Source organism: Silurus aristotelis, assembly GCF_946808225.1.
Source record: "Silurus aristotelis genome assembly, chromosome: 14".
In the NCBI taxonomy this organism is placed as follows: Eukaryota; Metazoa; Chordata; class Actinopteri; order Siluriformes; family Siluridae; genus Silurus; species Silurus aristotelis.
In genome coordinates, this window is record NC_139587.1 from 11,396,713 (window position 1) to 11,418,752 (window position 22,040).

The following is a 22,040-nucleotide window of genomic DNA, read 5'->3' on the forward strand; positions in this document are numbered from 1 at the left end:
ATTTTTTGTGTGATTTGACATGCACAAATGTCTTTTAGCCACTATCAATGAGTATCACTTTGTATGTGTAATGCAAATTAATGGTAGTTAAATATGTAAAAAACAAAAAAAAAATGTGATCTAAGAGAAGGTAAGTTAACTAACATGGGAGTTGGGTGTCGAGATACATATTAAGTAAGGTGTTCTGGGTCAGTCATGAAGTGCCATGCAGATTAATAAATTTTACTTGGGTACAAACTTTTATTTATTTATTTATTTTTAATTTTGCAATGTGGTGTTTATCTTTGAAAATCTTTGGCTATAAGTATATGGTATACACAGAAAAGATTACATAACGTTGCCTGACTATTTATTGTTTGAAATTGTTTTGTGCCCTTGCAGACAGGCAACATTTGGCCGATTTAAAGTATGATGTGGATTAATCAAATCATAAATAGTATATGTAGTGAAAAACAAATTATTGGTTCTTTTCACCGAGTTCTAATTTAATGACTCCTTTATTACCATTTTGGACAATGTTTTCTGGAATTAATGTAACTAGTGTGTGCCTGTGTGAATGCCAGCCTTAAGCTTTGTTCATGTATGTGTTTTTCAATTAAAATCTTTAAACGTTACGGTTTCCCCGCTTTTTTGCCATTGTGAGATTTTTTTTTTTAATGAACTCACCCGCTGGGACAATCTGATCTGCAACTTTGCAATTCCTTTTCCTGAATTTTTCATGTTCTCTTCAAATTCTTGTTGCTTTTAGCACACACATTGTTCATTATTGGACTGGACCAAGGGAGGCGAGTGTAGTTAAGTTTAATTGTGGGAATTGTCTATTAACATTCAAAGTTGAGTTTGATTAAAGTTTTGTTTGAATATGCTGAAATATAATTTCTGAGCAATAAATTCATGAGCCTCAAATTTTACTGCCAGCTGCATACACTGTTTTGGGAGGAATAGAACAAATATATTAAAGCGTTACCATGTTCTTCCTTACCGGTTTTATTTCATACTCAAATTATGCTTTTCTTGGTGTCAATCTAATTTACTTTTAATCTTCGGTTATTTGTGTTTTATTTTGCTCAATCTTTGAACTTTAATTTAGGCTCAGAAAACATATCTTACTATTTATAGCTGATTTCGGTCAGGCAAAAGCAAATATTATTTTTCACGAAACTTCTAAAACCCAGCCCCCTTATTTTGAGTTATGTAAGTAAAGAAGTATTCTACCCTCTTCCTTACTGAAGGTATTATTGTTTAAAGAATTTCTTCCATTTCATTGATGTTGAATAATTAGATTTTTATTTTGTTGTCACTTATTTGTATTAATTTTGTAACAAATAATTAGGATAGAATAACCCCTCGCAGTAAATGCTTTCGGTGCTTTGTTATCTATGGTAGTTTTATTGACTTTTAGAGCCACTGCGTTTCTTCTAGACACTCAGCAGTTGTAACTTGGTGTAGTTTAACTTTTACAAGAAAAGATGTGTGGAGTCTTACTCATTTGTAGTTTGAAATTTTGGTTTGGTTGCTAGATGGCTCGTATGTGCTTCAATTGTTTATTTAAACAAAACATTTGGGCCATGTGTTTTTATTGTTGTGCAGTCTTGTTGTCTCTTGTTCTGGTTTTCCTTAAGTGTAATGGTTCAGGTAAAAGGCTTCCAAGTTTATAACGAATGGAAATAGGCTCCACCGCCCGTTCTTTTTCTTAGCCTTGGTGTTGCCTGTCTGCGTTGGCCATGTGGGGTTGTCAGCAATACTGTTTGATGTACTGCACCCTCTATTGTCTGTTTAGTGTTTAGAACCTCCAGTGGGGAAGAGGAAAAGAAGCTTTCCTGTTAGTTCTTCTCAGGACCCAACTTTCTCAGGATTAAACCAGGTCTGAATCTACAAACGCCTAATAATGCTGCCCAATGCACACATTTTATTTATTTTTATATATATATATATATATATATATATATATATATATATATATATATATATATATATATATATATATATATATATATATATAAATTACACACATCGGAAGTGAGTACACCCGTGTGCAATATCATTTAAATGTCAACTGAGTCAAAATTGTATCACCATGCACTAATTACCGCTACATTGAGCAGTAGAGATTTTGCACTTATGTAAAATTAGATTGACTATACTAAGAATACAAGGCCCCACTTCAGGAATTACATGCAACAAAAGTTTATATACTTTTCATGACCGAGATTACCTTTTGTCTTTTGCATTGTCTGAGCTGTCGCAAAAACTTTTGATTTTCATAATAAGTCCATAAGAAGTGCTTGTCTGTCTGTTTTTCAGAGCAAGACTGCACACTTCATGGTGTTTTATGAGGACTGCTACTGTGGCTCTGATTAGTGATAGATAGTATGGCTTGTTTTATACCTCCTGATTACTGCTACAACTGTGGTTAGACTTATTATTATTACTGAATCCTATTCCAACTTTGTGAACTCTCAATCAGATGGTTTCTTTTCCCTGGCAATTCTGTTCTATTTGGAGCCATGATGTAGATATGCAGATATGCACAGAGAATAGGTAAAAAGTGGGAATTCAGTTTTTTGCAGGTAAGCTAAATGGAAGTCATATGTATACTCGGTTTTGTTTTACTGATCATAGGATTTCTAACTTGTCAACAATCTTGGGTGTAATCACATTTTTTATTTATTTATTTTTTGTATTTAGGGGACTGAATTTTCAGTTTGTTGTTTTTTGTTTTTTTGGTTCATGGGACAAGATCCATTTGTCAAATATGAAATTATTTATAAACTGAAATGATGATTTTAGAATCATTTTGAATTAAATGATCTTGTAAAGGGGTGTACTCGCATGTTAAAATGCTCATATTTAAGTAATTGAGCTCATATTTAATAATTTCAGCTCCAAAATACTGTGGTAGACAGCTAAAATGACAATACCTCTGTCAATGTCCAAATTTTTTACGGACACCTGTCGCCGTGTTTACTTTTATACATGTTTAAGACAAATTAATTATGGCTAAATTGATAGTGTGACAGCTCAAGAGAGTAGTTATCCTTAGGGGAGGTTGTCACTTTTTTATCAAGTATATTGTTGAGTGGTTATTTACTACCTTTTCTAACTTGGTTGTAAATATATTATTCTCTTCTTTTAAATGGAAATCTGTATTTTCTAAAAATGCAGGATTTTCTTTTATTTTTAGTATTTTGGTAATTTGATGTGTATTATCTGGCCTGTTTTTTATTTAATCCAACATTCCACATACTCATTTAGGTATGATAAAGTAACCCATCTTCACCCAAGTGGGTGTGTGCAGAACAGTGCTATGATACTTAAGCTTATTTTATATATATATATATATATGCTTGAGACAAATGACAATAGTATTGTGATTGCTGTAAATTTTACATTTATTCAAGAGATTGAGTATGGTTCTTCATTCTATTAAGGAAAGTTTGTGTATTTTATGTTTATACCTAAAGTGATTTTCTGTAAATAGTACTCTACCTGATCTTTCCAAAACCTGTCTTTTTTAGTTTTTTATTTGTTACCTGTATATTTAAAAAATATAAAAAAAATTTTTTAATTAACTTTCTAATAATGTCTGTTTTTTATGCTTTGTTGAACACCAACACTATTTTTATTTTCATGGGAATTTGGTTACATGTATGAAGCTTTTGGCAAACAGCAATATTTTCAAAGCTAGGTGCACATAGTGACCATTTAGGGCCTTAATGGTTTTTGATTTTGATCAGGCTGAGAGTGAACTTACTGAAATAGTCTTTCAACACAGTACATTTCAAAATGGCAGAATGCAACCAAAGGATATAGGTAATTCAAAACAGAATTTTATTTATTCCAAACATTTTAGGCAAACATGCCAAAATGAATGAATTTTGTTACTTGTGTATCCTAACACACCATTAATTTTCCATTTTTGTTCATATAGGACTGCTGTAACGAAAATATAATAGAAATAATAGGGTATGCACATATGCTTCTGCATATATTTCTCAGTGCGTATTAAAGTATGCTTGATTCATTACTTTAATCCCAAATTAACATTTTAAATGGCAATAATAAAATGTAATACTGAGATTTTTTTACCTTCCTATTTTTTTTTTTACCTCAAGTTGTTGGAGCCCTGTCTGTCTGTCTCTGTCTTTCTGGTAACCTCTGATTTGCAAACACTAATCAGGATAAATTTATAAATCTAAAATATATCTATTTATTTATTTGTCTTGTTGCTTTGTCAGAGTGTCCAGTTTTAAGAACTTTTCAAATAATATATGAACAAAAGTATTGGGGCACATGACTTTCCCAGGCATATATGGTTCTTCCCCAAACTGTTACCAAAGTTGAAGTGATTTTTATAGGATGTCTTTGGATGTGGTAGTTTCAAGGTTCCATTTACTTAAACTAGGAGCCAAGCCTGTTCCATCATGGCAATGCCTCTGTGCACAAAGTGAAGATATGGTTTACATGGGTTGGAGTGGATGATCCCGAGTGGCCTACTCTAGACTCCTGACCTAAACCCTGCTGGACATCAGTGGGATGAACTTGTACGCTGGCCTCCTCACCCTACATCATTATTTGACTTTACAAATGCCCTTGTGGATGAATGAGCTCGAATTTCCACAAGCACACTCCTAAGTATAGTGGCACTTTTTTTTTTTTTTAGAAGAATGGAGGTTTTAATAGTAACGGGACTAAGTGTAAAACAGGATGCTCAAAAAGTACATAGAATCTTATGATAAGGTGTTCACAAACCTTTTTCTATATAACGTATGCACTGTGCAAGTGTGCAGTTTAATACAATGCTATTGTGAAGTTTGGCGTTTTTTTCCCCTTCTTCTATCAATGAACAATGCTTGTGCAGTGTGTCGGGTTTAACACGAAGACCACTATAAAACATACCATTTATTTTAATATATAGCTTCTTTCAATGTGACTCCCAGAAATGTTTAAAGATATTATTGCACATGAAACAAAGATTGCATATTTCTGCTGCCACTGCATTTCTCAATCTCCCCAGCTTGGGTTATTTATTTTTTGACAATTCTTAGCTGTATTAGTTGCTTATAAGAAAGTGGTGCTGAATAATTGTTGCTGTATCAGTCATACTGTGAATCATAATCTGTCAGACATGCTAAGGGAAATTTTTTTTAAACGTTCTAGATATTTCTAGTGCATATACCCCCCGTCATGTTCACACATGCAATGACTAATATTTGTAAAGTTGAACAAAAAGCATAAGACCATTAGAAGGAAATGTGTATGTTGATCCTGACAACAACATAACCAAAGGAAAATACAGAGCTGCTTTGCAAATGTAACTCGAGCTTTACTGCATCATGGGTAATATGACTGGAGTGATGTACTATAATATATTAGAAGAAAATTTAGTTTTGGTGCCCAAGAAGCTGATTCTGGGGAAAGGGACCAAAAAAAGACCTGTTTACTTGTATACCACCATTATTGCATGTAGCTACTGGCACAGTTTAGGCCTGCCTGTTCGGTTTTATTTTTATTTTTTCCCTCCATTTTGTTTTCTTTCCAAACGTTTAGCATCAGTCCACATTAAATTTATCATGTTGCTTCAACCTAATGGAATAAGAATTTACTTATGACTTATAAAGTTTTGGTCTTTGCAGTCCTTTGAAAACCAGGTTGGTCAGCCTTCGATTGTTGGGTTTTGAATTAAACTGCCATATCGAATTACTTATTTCTTTTGTTCTTTTTTGTTGAGTTTAATTGTCCAGAACATGTTCTTTAAGGTTTCACTAGTCCCTAAACTTTTATTGTCTCTTGTAGTTATATGAAGTTTTTACAAGTTTTATAGCAGGCAAATTGGTTTAACAACAGTGTTCTGATTGTTTCTTTGCAGTTGTTCCTCATTGACTTTGGTCTGGCCAAAAAATACCGGGACAACAGGACAAGACAGCACATACCATACAGAGAAGACAAAAACCTCACAGGCACAGCTCGCTATGCTAGCATCAATGCACACTTGGGCATAGAGCAGAGGTGTGAAAACAACACTACACGATCATGCCAATATATTTATTTTTAGCAGATATGGTTGTGTAAGTTTTGTTTGGTTTTCTGTACATTAGTTCTTACTCCATGCTCTGGTTAAAGTAAATTATTTATTTAAAATTATATCTTTTAAGTGTTAACTTTCTTACTTCTATTATACCCAACCATATTTCGCTAATTGAAAATATGACAGTGGCAAGGAGATTTTGAAAGTTGAAACGGAAAATGAAATACGAATTTTGGGAATTTTAACAAATTCCAGAAGCCCAAGCCATGGACCCAAACATTGATGAGCTTGTATGTTTTGGATCATGAGCAGAATCTTTCTTTATCTACATGTTGCACTGTAGAGGTTGTTGGTTTCACTGACGCTTGTTTCTGGGTTTATTTTTTCACAGCTCACACTTCGTCTTAAATTGCTGCTGTTTTCTTTGACATGTTCAGTATCTTTTTTGTTAGCGATCGAACAATTTCTTTTTTTTTTTTATTACTTGGCAGACGATTGTGCTGTAAATTAGGCTGATTATTGGGCAGGCGCATCTGACACCAAACTAGCACTAGCCGGGGACTAGCTAGGGCTGGGCGATATGGCCTAAAAAAATACATTTACATGTATTTTGACCGCTTCCACCACCAGTAAATTGGTGGTACTGCTACCTTTGCTTGCAACAGCCTTAAAACACACTTTGCAGTGGGGTGTTGTTTGTGCTGCGTCTGACACAACAAAACCGAACCAATTCCAAATTTCAGATGACACTGTGCCTTTCTTGGGAACGAGTTCTTCTCTGCTCGCTGCCATGTTGTTTGTGTATCTCTATGGCAAACGCGCAGGGGGAGGGCTGAGTTCGTTCGAAACTATGGAAGCCCAGAGGGGGGTGTCGGCGGACATTAAAGAGAAATCCGATTTTTATTAAAACAGATAGATGTAAACTACACATTCGAGTTAATCGATGAAATCGATTTATCGCCCAGCCCTAGGACTAGCCGAACATATCAAAAAAAATCTGGCATCATATATCGCCCTGATTTCTAAATATTGCCATTAGCCAGAAGAAAACCCATATCGGTTGGCCTCTAGTTAGCACAGGGTTTTCCTGCAATTTTTTTTTTTGTTTGTTTGTTTTTGTAAATTTTTCTTTTTTTCTCTCTTTCATTTTCAATTTTTTCAGGTTGTATTTGCTATTCCCAGGGCATTTCCCAATTGCTCTGATTAGGGCTGCAACTAGCAATTATGCTGATATTCAAAATTACAAAACAAGCATTTGAAGGTAGTAAAGCTGCAATAAATTTCTGAAAACAAGTTAACTGTTGTGTAGACAAATGCAATAAGAGAATGGAACGAAGAAATTCAGTAAGCTAAACAGGATTATTTAAAAAAGGCATTTGTTTACAGATGCATTGTCATTTTGCTGAAAACCACAATGGTGAATTAAATGTAATCATTTACTGCTGCTATTTACTAATTTTAGTGTTTGTTTGCACCGGTTTAATTGAATTTATCATTATGTGGCGAGCTCAATGGAAGTAAAATAACGAATCCAATTAACCTTAATTGACCTTTTTTACTGCAGTAAAATTCCAGTACACACTAGCCTCGAAATTACTGTTTGTCTGAAAATACTAGCTACTAGTTAGTATACTCAAAACAGTGAGATTTCATGGTTTTTGGTTAAACCTGTTGTCACCATAGAGGCTGTTGGTCATTTTATAGGAATGCATTCATTCTAATTGACATTTTTATAGGTTAGGTTAGAGGTTGTAATAGAGCTTTGGTTGTTTTTTTTTAAACACGATTTTGGTCTAAGAGACTGACTTTGATCTGGCCAGACTTTTGTATAGTAAGTCAAACTCCTAAAGGTTTTACTGAATTTTAATTAGCACACAAAAAAAGTGCTAGCAGTGGTGGGGGAAAAAAAATCTGAGAAGTTGCTTTCAAAATATAATTTAAAAATATTTTTTCCAATGTGAAATACGGTCACTGTGAGAGAGAACCCACCCTCAATTCATTTATATTTTTAATGCCAAAATGGAAAAATCCCAGTGCAAAAACTAATGGACTAATGTTCTAATCAATCCTGGTCATTTAATGTATACAAATATCCTGCTGTCTATATATGTAAAGGAGGTTTGTTTTTTGTTTTTTTTTTGGTGAATTTTAAGCCCAGTTAAGCCCAAAATCCTTTTACCAAGGAAACGGCGTTTGTCTAGCTGCACTAAAGAAGCTTTGTAAAGTGCTTCTCTGTTGTCCTTCAAGGTTCTTCTACCTTTTTAGAGGGCTTCTGAAGATTTCTTAGTGCTCATGTTCCTCTAGGTGTGTTACGGGAGCTGCGTAACACACTTGGAGGTAAGCACCCACTTCCACTGTGACTAATATTGGAGATTAGATATGCCACCTCTTTCTCCATGAGAGCAGATTTGCTTTTTTGGCTCTTGGTACGATCTGGATTTGACCCCATGATCACCTGATGATAAGGCAAACAATATTCTGATGTACCACTTCAGTTACTTGATAGAGAGTAAATGTATTTATTTATTTATTTTTACAATAATTAATACAATAAGTAATTATTTTTCTGTAATTTCCATCATGTGTTGAAAACAGTAATCGGCACTATTGAAATGCATCAGTTACTACCTTCTGGGTACACTTGAAAGACGTTAGAATTCACTAGTCCCTGTATTTAATTATTGTTTATGAATTAATCATTTTGTCTCCAACAGTCGTCGAGATGACATGGAATCTCTAGGCTATGTACTGATGTACTTCAACAGAACCAGTTTGCCCTGGCAGGGACTAAAGGTAAGCTTAAGACATGCTCATGAGCTGCTCAGTGCATGTTTACAACATGAACACTCAGGACTAATAAAAAAAAAAATTGAAGAAAATGATTAAAAGAAAATGATTAAAAAATAAATTCAAACTGCAAAAAGAGCTGAAGGAATACAAAATAAGCAAAAACAAAGTGGATAACAAACAAGCAACTCCACTAAACTTAATTTTATTAGTATTAACATGGATTTTTATCCACTTAGCTTGAAAGACCCTCTGATTAGCATTTTGCACTATACAATTCAATGGGTTTAAACCCATTAAATTGTGCATGCTGGAAAGTGATCACATCCGCAGTAAATTTCTTGTTCATATGCATATGTAGCACAATTAGGGGTGTTAAACAACATGTAAATGTATATTGTCTGTATTTGATGCAATTTGTTTGTGTAAGATGCATATAGGGTGCCTTTCCTGAAATAATGAAAAGGCATTTGCCTTAACACAGGGGTCACCAACGTGGTGCCCGTGGGCACCAGGTCGACCGCAAGGACCACATGAGGCGCCCGCAAGCCTTTTCTAAAAATAGCTGTTTGCTAACTTGTTAAATCATTGTTGATAATTATTGTGAGAAATCATTACAATGATCAGTGTCTTCACATAGATCAGTGGTGTCAAACTCTGTGTCAAATCCCGCCCGATGTACAATTATATCCGGCCCGCAAAATGATTTTATAAAGATCTATTGTTATTGTTATTAATGTCCCGGCGATATGAAGCGCTGATAACACAAACTACAGATCCCATAATGCAGCTCTTCAGCTGCCTTGCCGAATGCTAGACTACCTGAGAACATTCCAGCGTCATGAAGCTGTGAGATGTCTGGTGTTTAACAGGAGATATTTTTATGAAGAGCAAAATATTTGTTATTTTAGAAGTTATTTTAAAGTTTAAGATAATTTTTTATAAAATGGCATAAGAGCAAAAATCTGATTTTGATTTGTTATTTTAACGTTTACTTAAAAGCACAATTTTAGCACAATATAACAAAGGCAATGCCACACCACACAGATTACAGAATTAAATCCATTTCACTAAACATTAGCTGTCCGATTCGATTTTGGAATAAATCCATAGGGTCAAGTTCACACAAAGCAAATGTCTGAAATGTCCATTTTGGCTATGTAATGTTTTATTACTTGCTTTTTTTCCTGTTTTAAATATATTTCAAGGGTATTTACTTTCGTAACATGGAGGACTATATTTGGCGGTACTCCATTGTTTTTATTTGTTGTTTTTTCTTTTTTTTCCCCTCCTGTTTTTGTTCACTGTATTTTCCATCAGCCTATGTCCAGTGTAGCTTTAGGTTAGATGTTTTTGGCTGACAGGTTTGGAGCTGGATGTGCTCTATTGCTTTGAGTTTGCTTGTTAGGTGCTTTTTGTTTTATTGTTGTTTATTTTTTCCTTACTACTTATGTTCTGTACACAGGCTGCCACAAAGAAACAGAAGTATGAAAAGATTAGTGAGAAAAAGATGTCAACTCCTGTTGAGGTCTTGTGTAAGGTATGTGGAGCAAGCAATGACATTCAAAAAGTCTCGCATTCATTTTGTCTGTGTTTTCAAAATTGACAGTCTGCGTGTGTTTCTTTCTCTCTCTCGCTCTCTCTCTCTCTCTCGCTCTCTCTCTCTAATCTTATCTCTATATCTCTCTCTCTCTCTCATATATATATATATATGGCATACACACACGGTGGTGTGAAAGTGTTGGCCTGAGTTTTTTTTTTTTTTTTGCATGTTTGTCACACATTAATGTTTCAGATCATCAAACTAATTAAAATATTAGTAAAACATAACACAAGTGAACACAACATGCAGTTTTCAAATGAAGGTTTTTATTATTGAGGAAAAACAAAATCCCAAACCACATGACCCTGTGTGAAAGTGTTTGCCCCCTCTTATAACTGTGGTTTATCACACCTGAGTTCAATTTCTCTAGCCGCATCCAGGCCTGGTTACTGCCACACCTGTTCACAATCAAGAAATCTCTTAAATAGGACCTGCCTGAAAAAGTGAAGTAGACCATGCTGAGATCCAAAGAAATTCAGAAACAAATGAGAAAGTAATTGCAAAGTAACACTGCATTTCAGAAAGAGAACATCATACCAACAGTAAAATGTGGTGCTGGTAGTGGGATGGTCTGGGGCTGTTTTGCTGCTTCAGGACCTGAAATACTTGTGATAAATGGAACCATGAATTCAGCTGTTTACCAAAAAAAAATCCTGAAGGAGAATATCATCTGTTCGTGACCTCAAGCTGAAGCAAACTTGGGTTATACAGCAGGACAATGATCCAAAACACACCAAGTCCACATCTGAATGGCTGAAGAAAAACAAAATGAAGACTTTGGAGTGGCCCAGTCAAAGTCCTGACCTGCATCCTATTGAGATGTGGCATGACCTTAAAAAGGTGGCTCATGCTCGAAAACCCGCCAATGTGGCTGAATTACAACAACTCTTCATAGATGAGTGGACCAAAATTCTTCCACAGTGCTGTAACGGTCTCATTGCAAGTTATCGCAAACGGTTGATTGCAGTTTGATGATCTGAAATATCAAAGTGTGACACACATGCAAAAAAAAAAAATAAGAATTCAGAAAAATTACTTTATCACACCACTGTGTGTGTACATATGTAATGTATAACTTTTTTCCTAGGCCAACATTGTTTTGTTTTTTTAACTAAATTACAATGTTCAACATATCAAACAGTATTTTGCAGAGGTACAAAATATTTTAGGTACAGGAGTTAAAACACATTCATCCTCTTAAGGGGTTTCCAGCTGAGTTTGCCATGTACCTGAATTACTGCCGTGGGCTACGGTTTGAGGAGGCCCCTGATTACATGTACCTGCGTCAGCTGTTCCGCATTCTTTTCAGGTACTTGCCAATATTACTTTGTAGTACAACTTTTTGTTTAGGTATAGATGCTGTTATCTAATTATAAATCAACATTTTTTAAATTAAATTGATGCCAGTAAAATCAGTTAGTAGTGTCTTTTTTGTTCCAGAATGTTGCATATGTTTTTTTTTTTTTATTATTATTTAAACAAAGCAATTTTTAAAAAACGTTTTGCCTGTTTATGGTCACTGGATTTCCCTTAGGACACTGAACCACCAGTATGATTATACTTTTGACTGGACCATGCTTAAGCAGAAAGCAGCACAGCAAGCAGCATCCACAGGGGGACAGGGGCAGCAGGCACAGACCCCCACAGGCAAGCAAACTGACAAACCCAAGAGTAACATGAAAGGTTAGTAGCAAACAGCCAAGTGACGTTTTCAGTGCAAAGTAAGACACAAATGGCTTTGTCTTTTTAAAATGTAGGTATAAAAGCATTGAAATTGGAAAAATATTTTTTCCCCCCTCAAAGATTTATGTAAAAAAAATCTATGTAAAGGGCCCACAAAAAGTAGAAGAAAAAAAAAACACAAAAAAAAAAAAAAACAAGCAAAGGTCTTGCAGGTGCAAAGACGTCCTTGGGAAATTTGACTACTAACTTTGACAAAGTCTCTATTCTATGGGATTAAGGGTTTCTTCTATCTTTCTCTAAATGTCTGATTCTAATAATATTTGTAATAAATGACCACTGTGGTCATTCTTGAGTTGGCATTATTTCTCCTAATCCCTATTCCTGAATCTATCGCTTATTACTTAAATGGTGCTATTATTACAACATGATTGGATGTGAATTTGTTTACTGTATTAGTTGAATTTATTTTTGCATGTTAAAATTTCTTTATTTTATTTTATTTGATGCTGTTGGGTAACGTACCTTAAAACTTATAACTTAAAAAATTACCCTACTTAAAGTAGGTTTACTAAAGTAAACTTGCCTACTATTTGAGTATGGACTAAATAGGCTGGATTTTGCAGAAAAGTTTAAGTGGGGCTCCGGGATTACAGGGTTTTACATATTAGTTACATGGTGCATGAAGTAAAACAAAGCTTTTATAATGACGGTTTAAGAATGTTTTAAATATACACTTTTAATTTGTAATTCATGTGCTTCAGTGTGTCTGGATAAATAATTTATCTTCTTCTGATTTGTCTCTCTTTTTAAAGCTTTTTTGATTACCCTTTCAGTTTAGCTAGTGTGCACACTTATCTCCCCCCATGTGCCTAACTAGTCTGGTAAACTTTGCTGTTTTTGATTGTATCTGCTCTGAAGAATAATTATACATTTGTAAAACTTTTTGGACAAAGAAGTGCAATTAACCAGTTTATTTCTGTGTTAATGAATGTGGCCTTTCTTTATCACTTAAACTTTATATCTGATTGTCTGTTCTTAGTTTAAAGCATAGTTAATAATACATAGGCAGTGTAAAATCTGTTTCAGCAGAAGTAAAAATTTAGTCAATGCAGCCAAGAGTCTGGCAGTCTAAGAGATCAAAAATCTCATAGAATGTATATCCCATAACTACTCATCAGCTAAGTAGCCAGTGTCTGAAACAGTCTTTGGATGTTTAAAAACATTGTCATTCATTCATTCATTTATTTACAGTGGGGAAAATAAGTATTTGACACATCAGCATTTTTATCAGTCAAGGGGATTTCTAACTGGGCTATTGAGACAAAATTTCCACCAGATGTAGCCATCAAGCCAAATATTGAATTCATACAAAGAAATCAGAGCATTTAAGTACAAATTGAGTCATAATAAATAAAGTGAAATGACACAGGGAATAAGTATTGAACACATGAATATAACAAGGTGCAAAATGGCATAGAAAGTAGGGCTGGGCGATAAATAGATTTTATCGATTAACTTGAATGTGTAGTTTACATCGATCTGTTTTAATAAAAATCCGGTTTCTCTTTAATGTCCACCGACGCTCCCCTCTGGGCTCCCATAGTTTTGAACAAACTCAGCCCTCCCCCCGTGTTTTCCATAGAGATACACAAACATGGCAGCGAGCAAGCAAAGGTAGCAGTGGCATCAATTTCCTGCAGCACCTCCAACAGAGGCATGCTGTCGAGTGTGAGAGATGTAGGGCCCTATGAAATGAACAAGACAGCGGCAGCACAAGACTGCGGTTAAGCCGCCGTATATTGAAAATACACGGTCAAGCAGCCGCACTTTGTTTAGTGTTGCCCTTCTAATCGTACCCTTACGGTGTGGGTGGTGGAAGCGGTCAAAATACATGTAAAGACGCTTCAGAACGGCGTTTCCATTAAGAAACAGAAAAATTAGTGTTTGAATCACCATATTCAAACACTCATAAAACATTTTTTTGAGGTTTGCTCAATCTTTCAAATAATTCTTATTTAGAATCTCCCTGTCTATTATATTCTTATTTCAAATTTCAACTCATTTTACTGTGAAGTTTTGGAGAAAAGTAAAGGCAAAATCACTCCAAGCATCACTTGTTCCACATTCAAACACTCAAAACATTTTTCTTTATAGGTTTGCTCATTTTATGTTATGTTACATTCTATTTTCACAATTTACAATGGCAGGGCCTGTCATCTTGTATTTTTGGCTTGTTGTTTCTGATTGCACTTTAACCCAAAGTGGGTTATAATCCCAGAAGGGTAAATAAACTTTATTTAATAAAGTTAAAACTTTTTTTGAACATTTTCTTTGTCATATGCAGATTGATTTTAAGCAGGGGGGGAAAGATCGATTTAAATCGCAATTCGGATTTTTTTGTGAAAAAAATCAGGGATTTTTTTTTTAAGGCCATATTGCCCAGCCCTAATAGAAAGCTAGGAGATCACCTGAAATCTGTCAGTATTAAGAGAGAAACCCTCTCCCCTATCAGTACTAATTGATATCAGCTGCTTTAGTCCTAATTAATTGGCCTATAAAGGCTTCTTATTACCCAAGAGGCACACAGGGAAGACTTCATGATGGGTAAAAGCAAAGAACTCTCTCAGGATCTTCGTAATCTGATCGTTGAAAAGCATTTTGATGGGAATGGTTATAGGAGAATTTCCAGAATGCTGAATGTTCCTGTGAGCACTGTGGGGGCCATAATCCGGAAATGGAAAGAGCATCAGTTCACCATAAACCGGCCACGATCAGGTGCTCCACGTAGGATCCCTGGAGAGAATAGAGAATCTATAGAGAGAACTGAAGATCAAAGTTCATAAGAGGCCCAAGGAACCTTCAAGATTTAAAGACCATTTGTGTGAAAAAAATGGGCCAGAATCACTCCTGAGCAATGCAGATGACTGGTCTCTCCATACAAGAGGCGTCTAGAAGCAGTAATCACCAACAAAGGCTTTTCTACAAAGTATTAAATAAAGTGTGTTCAATACTTATTCCCTGTCATTTCACTTTATTTATTATGACTCAACTTGTATACTGAAATGTTCTGATTTCTTTGTATGAATTCAGTATTTGGCTTGATGGCTACATCTGGTGAAAATTGTCAATAGCCCACTTAGAAATCCCCTTACTGATAAAAAAAAATGCTGATATGTCAAATACTTATTTTCCCCGCTGTGTGTGTGTGTGTGTGTGTGTGTGTGTGTGTGTGTGTGTGTGTGTGTGTGTGTGTGTGTGTGTGTGTGTGTGTGTGTGTGTGTGTGTGTGTGTGTGTGTGTGTGTGTTTATATGTGTGTATATATAATATAATATACACACACAGTGGTGTGAAAGTGTTTGCCCCCTCCTGATTTATTTTTCTGCATGTTTGTCACACTTCAATGTTTCAGATCAAAATAATTTAAATATTAGTAAAAGATCTGTATCTTATTTGGATGCTCTGGTATGGCCTTAAAAAGGTGGTTCATGCTCGAAAACCCTCCAATTTGGCTGAATTACAACAATTCTGCTATGATTTACCTCATGTAAAACACCATAATTACTTTTAAAACATTTACAAGAATATTTTGTCTACATACTTAATGCTGAGTATGGTTTCACTAATAATTCACAGCGTAAAGCATCCATATTTGTCCCTGCTATTGCTGATTAGAGTATTAAAAACTTTAAATATTAATTTAAGGTACATTTCGAACAGGTAAAAGTGGGATTCATTTGATTAATCGTTAACTCATGACAATCGTGATTAATCAAGATTAAATTTGATATTATATACAATATAGTATACACATTTTATATATTTATATATAAAATGGTTATAACTTGGTTATAACCAACCAGCATTTGCCAACGGTGGTCTCTTTTTCACAAAGCTTCTTGCTGATGGTCTTTTAGCCTATTCCAGACTAGTGCAGGTCTACAGTCCCTGACAAAAGTCTTGTCGCTTGTGTACAAATTGACCTGAAGTGCCACTGAAATATATTTCTAATCAATATTTTTTTTATATATATTTTTTTTTTTTACAAGTGGCGGCTCATTTTAATCCCAACGGCTTTTGTAATAATGTTTCAGTGCAAAACAAAACTGTCAAAAAGTATTCTAAAATTCACAGCTTGGTAAATCCCATTGAGTCAATTTTTGCAAAGACATACGTGTTGTCGCCGTGTCATATAAGCTTCACCTGTGAAATAATAATGGATCAATTGTCTCAGGTGTGTATAAAAAGAACCCCAGTACACTAGACCTTCACATCAACTGCAACTAGACCTCTGCAAACATGCCTAAGATTCACCCTGAGACTAAAGTTTTGATTAACAAGTGGCTGAAGACCAGATCCACTGCTGATGTGGCAGACACCTTCAATGTGTCTCAGCGTCGAGTACAGAGGATAAAAAAAAAGATTTGAAGAGACTGGGGACGTTTTCGACAAGCCCAGGTCAGGCAGACCCCGCAAGACAACTACTCGAGAGAACCGTTTGTTGGCTCACAAATCCAAGGCCAGCCCATTTTCCACTGCAGCAGAGCTCCAAAGGACCTGGTCACCTGAAGTTCCTGTGTCAACCAGAACAGTTTGTCGGATTCTGTCTCGAAATGGCCTTGATGGTCGAGTCAGTGCCCAGAAGCCAGCACTAAACAAAAGACAATTGAAAAACCGTGTGGCATTTGCCAAGGCCCACAGCCTGCTAAAAGGATGGATGCTGGAAAAGTGGCAGAAGGTGGATTTTTCAGATGAATCTTCTGTTGAATTACACCACAGTCGCCGCAAATATTGCAGGAGACCTACTGGAGCCCGCATGGATCCGAGATTCACCAGAAAACAGTGAAGTTTGGTTGCGGAAAAATCATGGTCTGGGGTTACATCCAGTATGAGGGTGTGTGAGAGATCTGCAGGGTAGAAGGAAACATCAATAGTCTAAAATACCAAGAAATCTTAGCTACATCTTATATTCCCAACCATAAAAGAGGCCAAATTCTGCAGCAGGATGGTGCTCCATCGCATACTTTCATCTCCACATCAAAGTTCCTCAAGGTGAAAAAAATCAAGATGCTCCAGGATTGGCCAGCCCAGTCATCAGACATGAACATCATTGAGCATACGTGGGGTAGGAAGCATGGAAGACGAAACCAAAGAATATTGATAAACTCTGGGAGGCATGCAAGACTGCTTTCTTTGCTATTCCTGATGACCATCAATAAATTGTATGAATCCTTGCCAAACCATATGGATGCAGTCCTTCAAGCTCATGGAAGTCATATAAGATATTACATTTGGATCTCACAGCACCACTACTTAATTTGCTGACACATTTTTGTATTTGCAGTAAATTTGTTTAATTTCTGTATAGGCAACAAAACTTTTGTCTTGCCAAAATTTGACCTTTCTGTCTTGGTTAAATGATTAATCTCTCTTGATTAAAAGTCAGGTTAATACCAGGTGTTTCTACAAAATAGATAAGCGACAAGACTTTTTTCAGGGACTGTACAATCTTGTCCCTTACATCTTTGGTCTTGCTCATGGTGGTGGTGGAGAGGTTTGAATAGAAGAGTGATTCTGTGATTGGTGTCTTATACATATTACCGGTTGTTATTCAAAGCACTTTCTTAAAAGGACAGAACTAATTTGAGACAGAATTCTTGCTGGTTGGTATGGGATCAAATACAAAGTAATTTTTAACCTTTCTTGGAAATTTTTTTAGATTTTTGTTTTGTCGCTGTGTTAGATTAAATCTACCATTAAAATTCTACACTGTTCATTTCTTTGTAACTGGGTAAACTCAAAATCAGCAGGGGATTAAATAATTATTTTCCCGTGTGTGTGTGTATATTATATATAATTTTATTATAATTTTTATTTTTATTTCTGTCCTGCCTGATAATACTTTAAATGGTTATATTTAAATTGACTGTCAGGTTCTGTTTACATTAATAATTGCTGAACTGGTTTGTAGTCATGTTGGCACTGTGGATGTGAACAGGCCACATACCTAGTCCAGCCACTTTCATACAAATTTGTAAAATATTTGAAAGTTTCACATATGCTGCCTTCTTTCTCCAAAAATGTGAATTTAATGATGATCAGTTAAGAAAAATGGTTACCTGACTAATAGCATTCTAATCATTTGAATTTTGCTAATGTGGCCTATATGTAGACATGATGGTACAAATATTCAGTTTTAAACACTTGCAATGTGATTGCATGTTCAGTACAATTGAGTGTTAATACTGTTTTGCTTGTGGTTGTAGCAAAAATGTAATGCATCTTAGAGCGATAAAAAACCCAACTGTGACCGGAATTGCATTTTACAGACCTATGCTCTCAGGACCAGCTTTTATAATATATATTTTGATGTCCAAGTCACCTTGTTGGTGGCTACTAATATTTGTTACAGTATACCCATTGAACAGTGGCTACATTGAATGCTGCAAGTGACTAAATGTTTAACACTCTCTCTCTCTTTTTCTCTCTTTCAGGTTTCTAAGCATTAAGGCAGTTAAATAAAGCAAAGAAGAGAATAGAGGTCTTAGCAGGATTTGCCTTCCGATCACATCCCAGCATTTAGCATCAAATTCACCATGTCAGGCATACCGTTCCTCTTAAAAGAACCAGGTTTCATATACTACGTATGTAATGGGTATATATAGGTAAAATGCTCTGCATCTATCTATATATTGGTATGTGTATAGTATATCCGCAAAGAGCGCAGGCTTGGTATGGAATTTGAAGTTGTAATCTTTTCTATCTTTGTCCCCGCATTCCCTTTCTTTTTTTTTTTTTTTTTCCTTCCCCCGAGAATGATTCTTCAAAAACGTCAGATAATAATTTATTTTCTGAGGGCATAACTGTGCAAATTGAATGTTTGCTCGTTATTTTGTTTAGTTTTTTTTCTGATTTTTTTTTTTTTAACATCAATGCCTTTCATGAGCTCTAACTGTCAGATTTAACAGTTTATCTCCTACAATTAAATCTTGTTGGTTAAAAAAAGAATCCTGGCTATTCCTAAGCAGACATCTCTTTGAAAAATTAGGAAGATAAGGTTCTGCCTGTTGTGATGTAGAGGAGCTTCTAATGTGACGATGAAAAATTCTAGTGACTACTAGATTTCTCTCTAGACCGCTGCATTAACAGTTATTGTACTTGATATTCAAAATATAAAAATGAATAAAAGAATGAACTCGACAGAAGCATATTCATTATAAATTAGACATCACTTCAGTAAATTTATGTTAAGTGCTTAGAAGAAAAATTGTATACACAGATGATTTTTTGTTTGTTTGTTTTTTTCCCATTATATAAAAATAACTCTGATTGCCACAGTGGGGTGTTTTTGTTTTGGGGTTTTTTTTTTTTTTTTTTTTTTTTTAAATCAGGAAAATGTTTTGTAGAGGGTTTTTTTTTTTTTTTTTTTTATAATAAATCGGTTTAGGGAAAAGGTGTTTATGTTGCTGCTGAGGTGAAGCTCATTCTGTTTGAGAACACCCATGGGACTGTAAGCAGCATTTTTTATTTTTTTTTTTCCTAGTGGTGATCTATTGTGCCGTATTCATCTTTTTTTCTTTAATGCAACAGTATATCGTAGGGTTTCTTTTTGTATATGTTTGGGTCCTTTGAGGGAGAGCTTAAATTTCTGATTTTAGCCACAATGCACCAGTAACATGATTTTCAGGGTTGTCCCCCACCCCAAACCCTGCTCTTTTTTTCTTCATCAACCCCTTCTCCCTGACCAGCTTAAAGTATTTTATTGCTGGATGTTCTATGAAGTGTAAGTTATTCCCTTTTAGCATGTCAGAATAAATGACTTCTGAGAAACTCTGACCCAGACTTTAATTTAAAATGACTTGTTGCACTACTTTTTTTTTGCCTTTGCAGCCAATGAAACAAAAAGTTAAATAATTAATAGATAGCAACACTCTGTAGGTGTTCTTTCAAATAGCTTTTAAAAAAAGCTAAAATTGTTTCCATCATTTTGTGTGTGTATGTATATATATATTATATACAGTGAGGAAAATAAGTATTTGAACACCCTGCTATTTTGCAAGTCCTTCCACTTAGAAATCATGGAGGGGTCTGAAATTGTCATCGTAGGTGCATGTCCACTGTGAGAGACATAATCTAAAAAAAAAAAATCCAGAAATCACAATATATGATTTTTAAACTATGATACAGCTGCAAATAAGTATTTGAACACCTGTCTATCAGCTAGAATTCTGACCCTCAAAGACCTGTTAGTCTGCCTTTAAAATGTCCACCTTCACTACATTTATAATCCTAAATTAGATGCACTTGTTTGAGGTCGTTAGCTGCATAAAGACACCTGTCCACCCCATACAATCAGTAAAAATCCAACTACTAACATGGCCAAGACCAAAGAGCTATTGAAAGACACTAGAGACAAAATTGTACACCTCCACAAGGCTGGAAAGGGCTACGGGGAAATTGCCAAGCAGCTTGGTGAAAAAAGGTCCACTGTTGGAGCAATCATTAGAAAATAGAAAAAGCTAAACATGACTGTCAATCTCCCTCGGACTGGGGCTCCATGCAAGATCTCACCTCGTGGGGTCTCAATGATCCTAAGGAAGGTGAGAAATCAGCCCAGAACTACACGGGAGGAGCTGGTCAATGACCTGAAAAGGGCTGGGACCACTGTTTCCAAGGTTACTGTTGGTAATACACTAAGACGTCATGGTTTGAAATCATGCATGGCACGGAAGGTTCCCCTGCGTAAACCAGCACATGTCCAGGCAGGTCTTAAGTTTGCCAATGACCATTTGGATGATCCAGAGGAGTCATGGGAGAAAGTCATGTGGTCAGATGAGACCAAAATAGAACTTTTGGGTCATAATTCCACTAAACGTGTTTGGAGGAAGAAGAATAAGTACCATCCCAAGAACACCATCCCTACTTTGAAGCATGGGGGTGGTAGCATCATGCTTTGGGGGTGTTTTTCTGCACATGGGACAGGGCGACTGCACTGTATTAAGGAGAGGATGACCGGGGCCATGTATTGCAAAATTTTGGGGAACAACCTCCTTCCCTCAGTTAGAGCATTGAAGATGGGTCGAGGCTGGGTCTTCCAACATGACAATGACCCGAAACACACAGCCAGGATAACCAAGGAGTGGCTCTGTAAGAAGCATATCACGGTTCTGGTGTGGCCTAGCCAGTCTCCAGACCTAAACCCAATAGAGAATCTTTGGAGGGAGCTCAAACTCCGTGTTCCTCAGCGACAGGCCAGAAACCTGACTGATCTAGAGTAGATCTGTGTGGAGGAGTGGGCCAAAATCCCTCCTGTAGTGTGTGCAAACCTGGTGAAAAACTACAGGAAACGTTTGACCTCTGTAATTGCAAACAAAGGCTACTGTACCAAATATTAACATTGACTTTCTCAGGTGTTCAAATACTTATTTGTAGCTGTATCCTTATAAATAAATAGTTAAAAAAATCATACATTGTGATTTCTGGATTTTTTTTTAGATTGTCTCTCACAGTGGACATGCACCTACGATGACAATTTCAGACCCCTCCATGATTGCTAAGTGGGAGAACTTGCAAAATAGCAGTGTGTTCAAATACTTATTTTCCTCAATGTGTGTGTGTGTGTGTGTATGTATGTGTGTATGTGTATATATGTATGTATATATATATATGTATGTATGTATATATATTTTATTTATTTATTTATTTATTTATTAGGGGTGGCACGGTACATGGAAAAAAACACCCGAACCGTTCGGTTCGCTTGTTTTGGTTAGTGTTCGTCGCACGGTTCGACGCATGCGCAATGTAGCCCTGTGCTCAGTTTCGTGCGAACATACATATAGACAGTAAGAGTTGAGTAAGGAGTGCTGCAGAAATGGCAGGTGGAGGAGATGATGAAGGCTGCCCGGAGTTGGCGGATGCGCCCGCATCGTTCAAATCCC

The 22,040-nt window shown here is 35.7% G+C and overlaps 1 protein-coding gene across 6 annotated transcripts in view; it reads left to right on the forward strand.

Moving 5' to 3' along the window:
• Nucleotides 1-19,929, forward strand: part of csnk1a1 (casein kinase 1, alpha 1) — a gene marked incomplete at its 3' end in the record, with an annotated part of 65,114 nt that extends 45,185 nt beyond the window's left edge. The window contains exons 5-12 of one of the 6 annotated variants that reach the window (XR_014536612.1): nt 1,781-1,864; nt 5,870-6,009; nt 8,743-8,821; nt 10,281-10,355; nt 11,621-11,727; nt 11,953-12,101; nt 18,594-19,457; nt 19,508-19,929. Coding sequence is in view for 5 of the 6 variants with exons in the window: in XM_083560412.1 (XP_083416538.1) it covers nt 1,781-1,864; nt 5,870-6,009; nt 8,743-8,821; nt 10,281-10,355; nt 11,621-11,727; nt 11,953-12,101; nt 18,594-18,601 (642 nt within the window). Of the gene's footprint in view, nt 1-1,780; nt 1,865-5,869; nt 6,010-8,742; nt 8,822-10,280; nt 10,356-11,620; nt 11,728-11,952; nt 12,107-18,593 lie in introns of those variants that run through there. The other 5 variants (XM_083560412.1, XM_083560414.1, XM_083560415.1 and 2 more) reach the window with 5 other exon arrangements.
• Nucleotides 19,930-22,040: the final 2,111 nt, after the last annotated feature.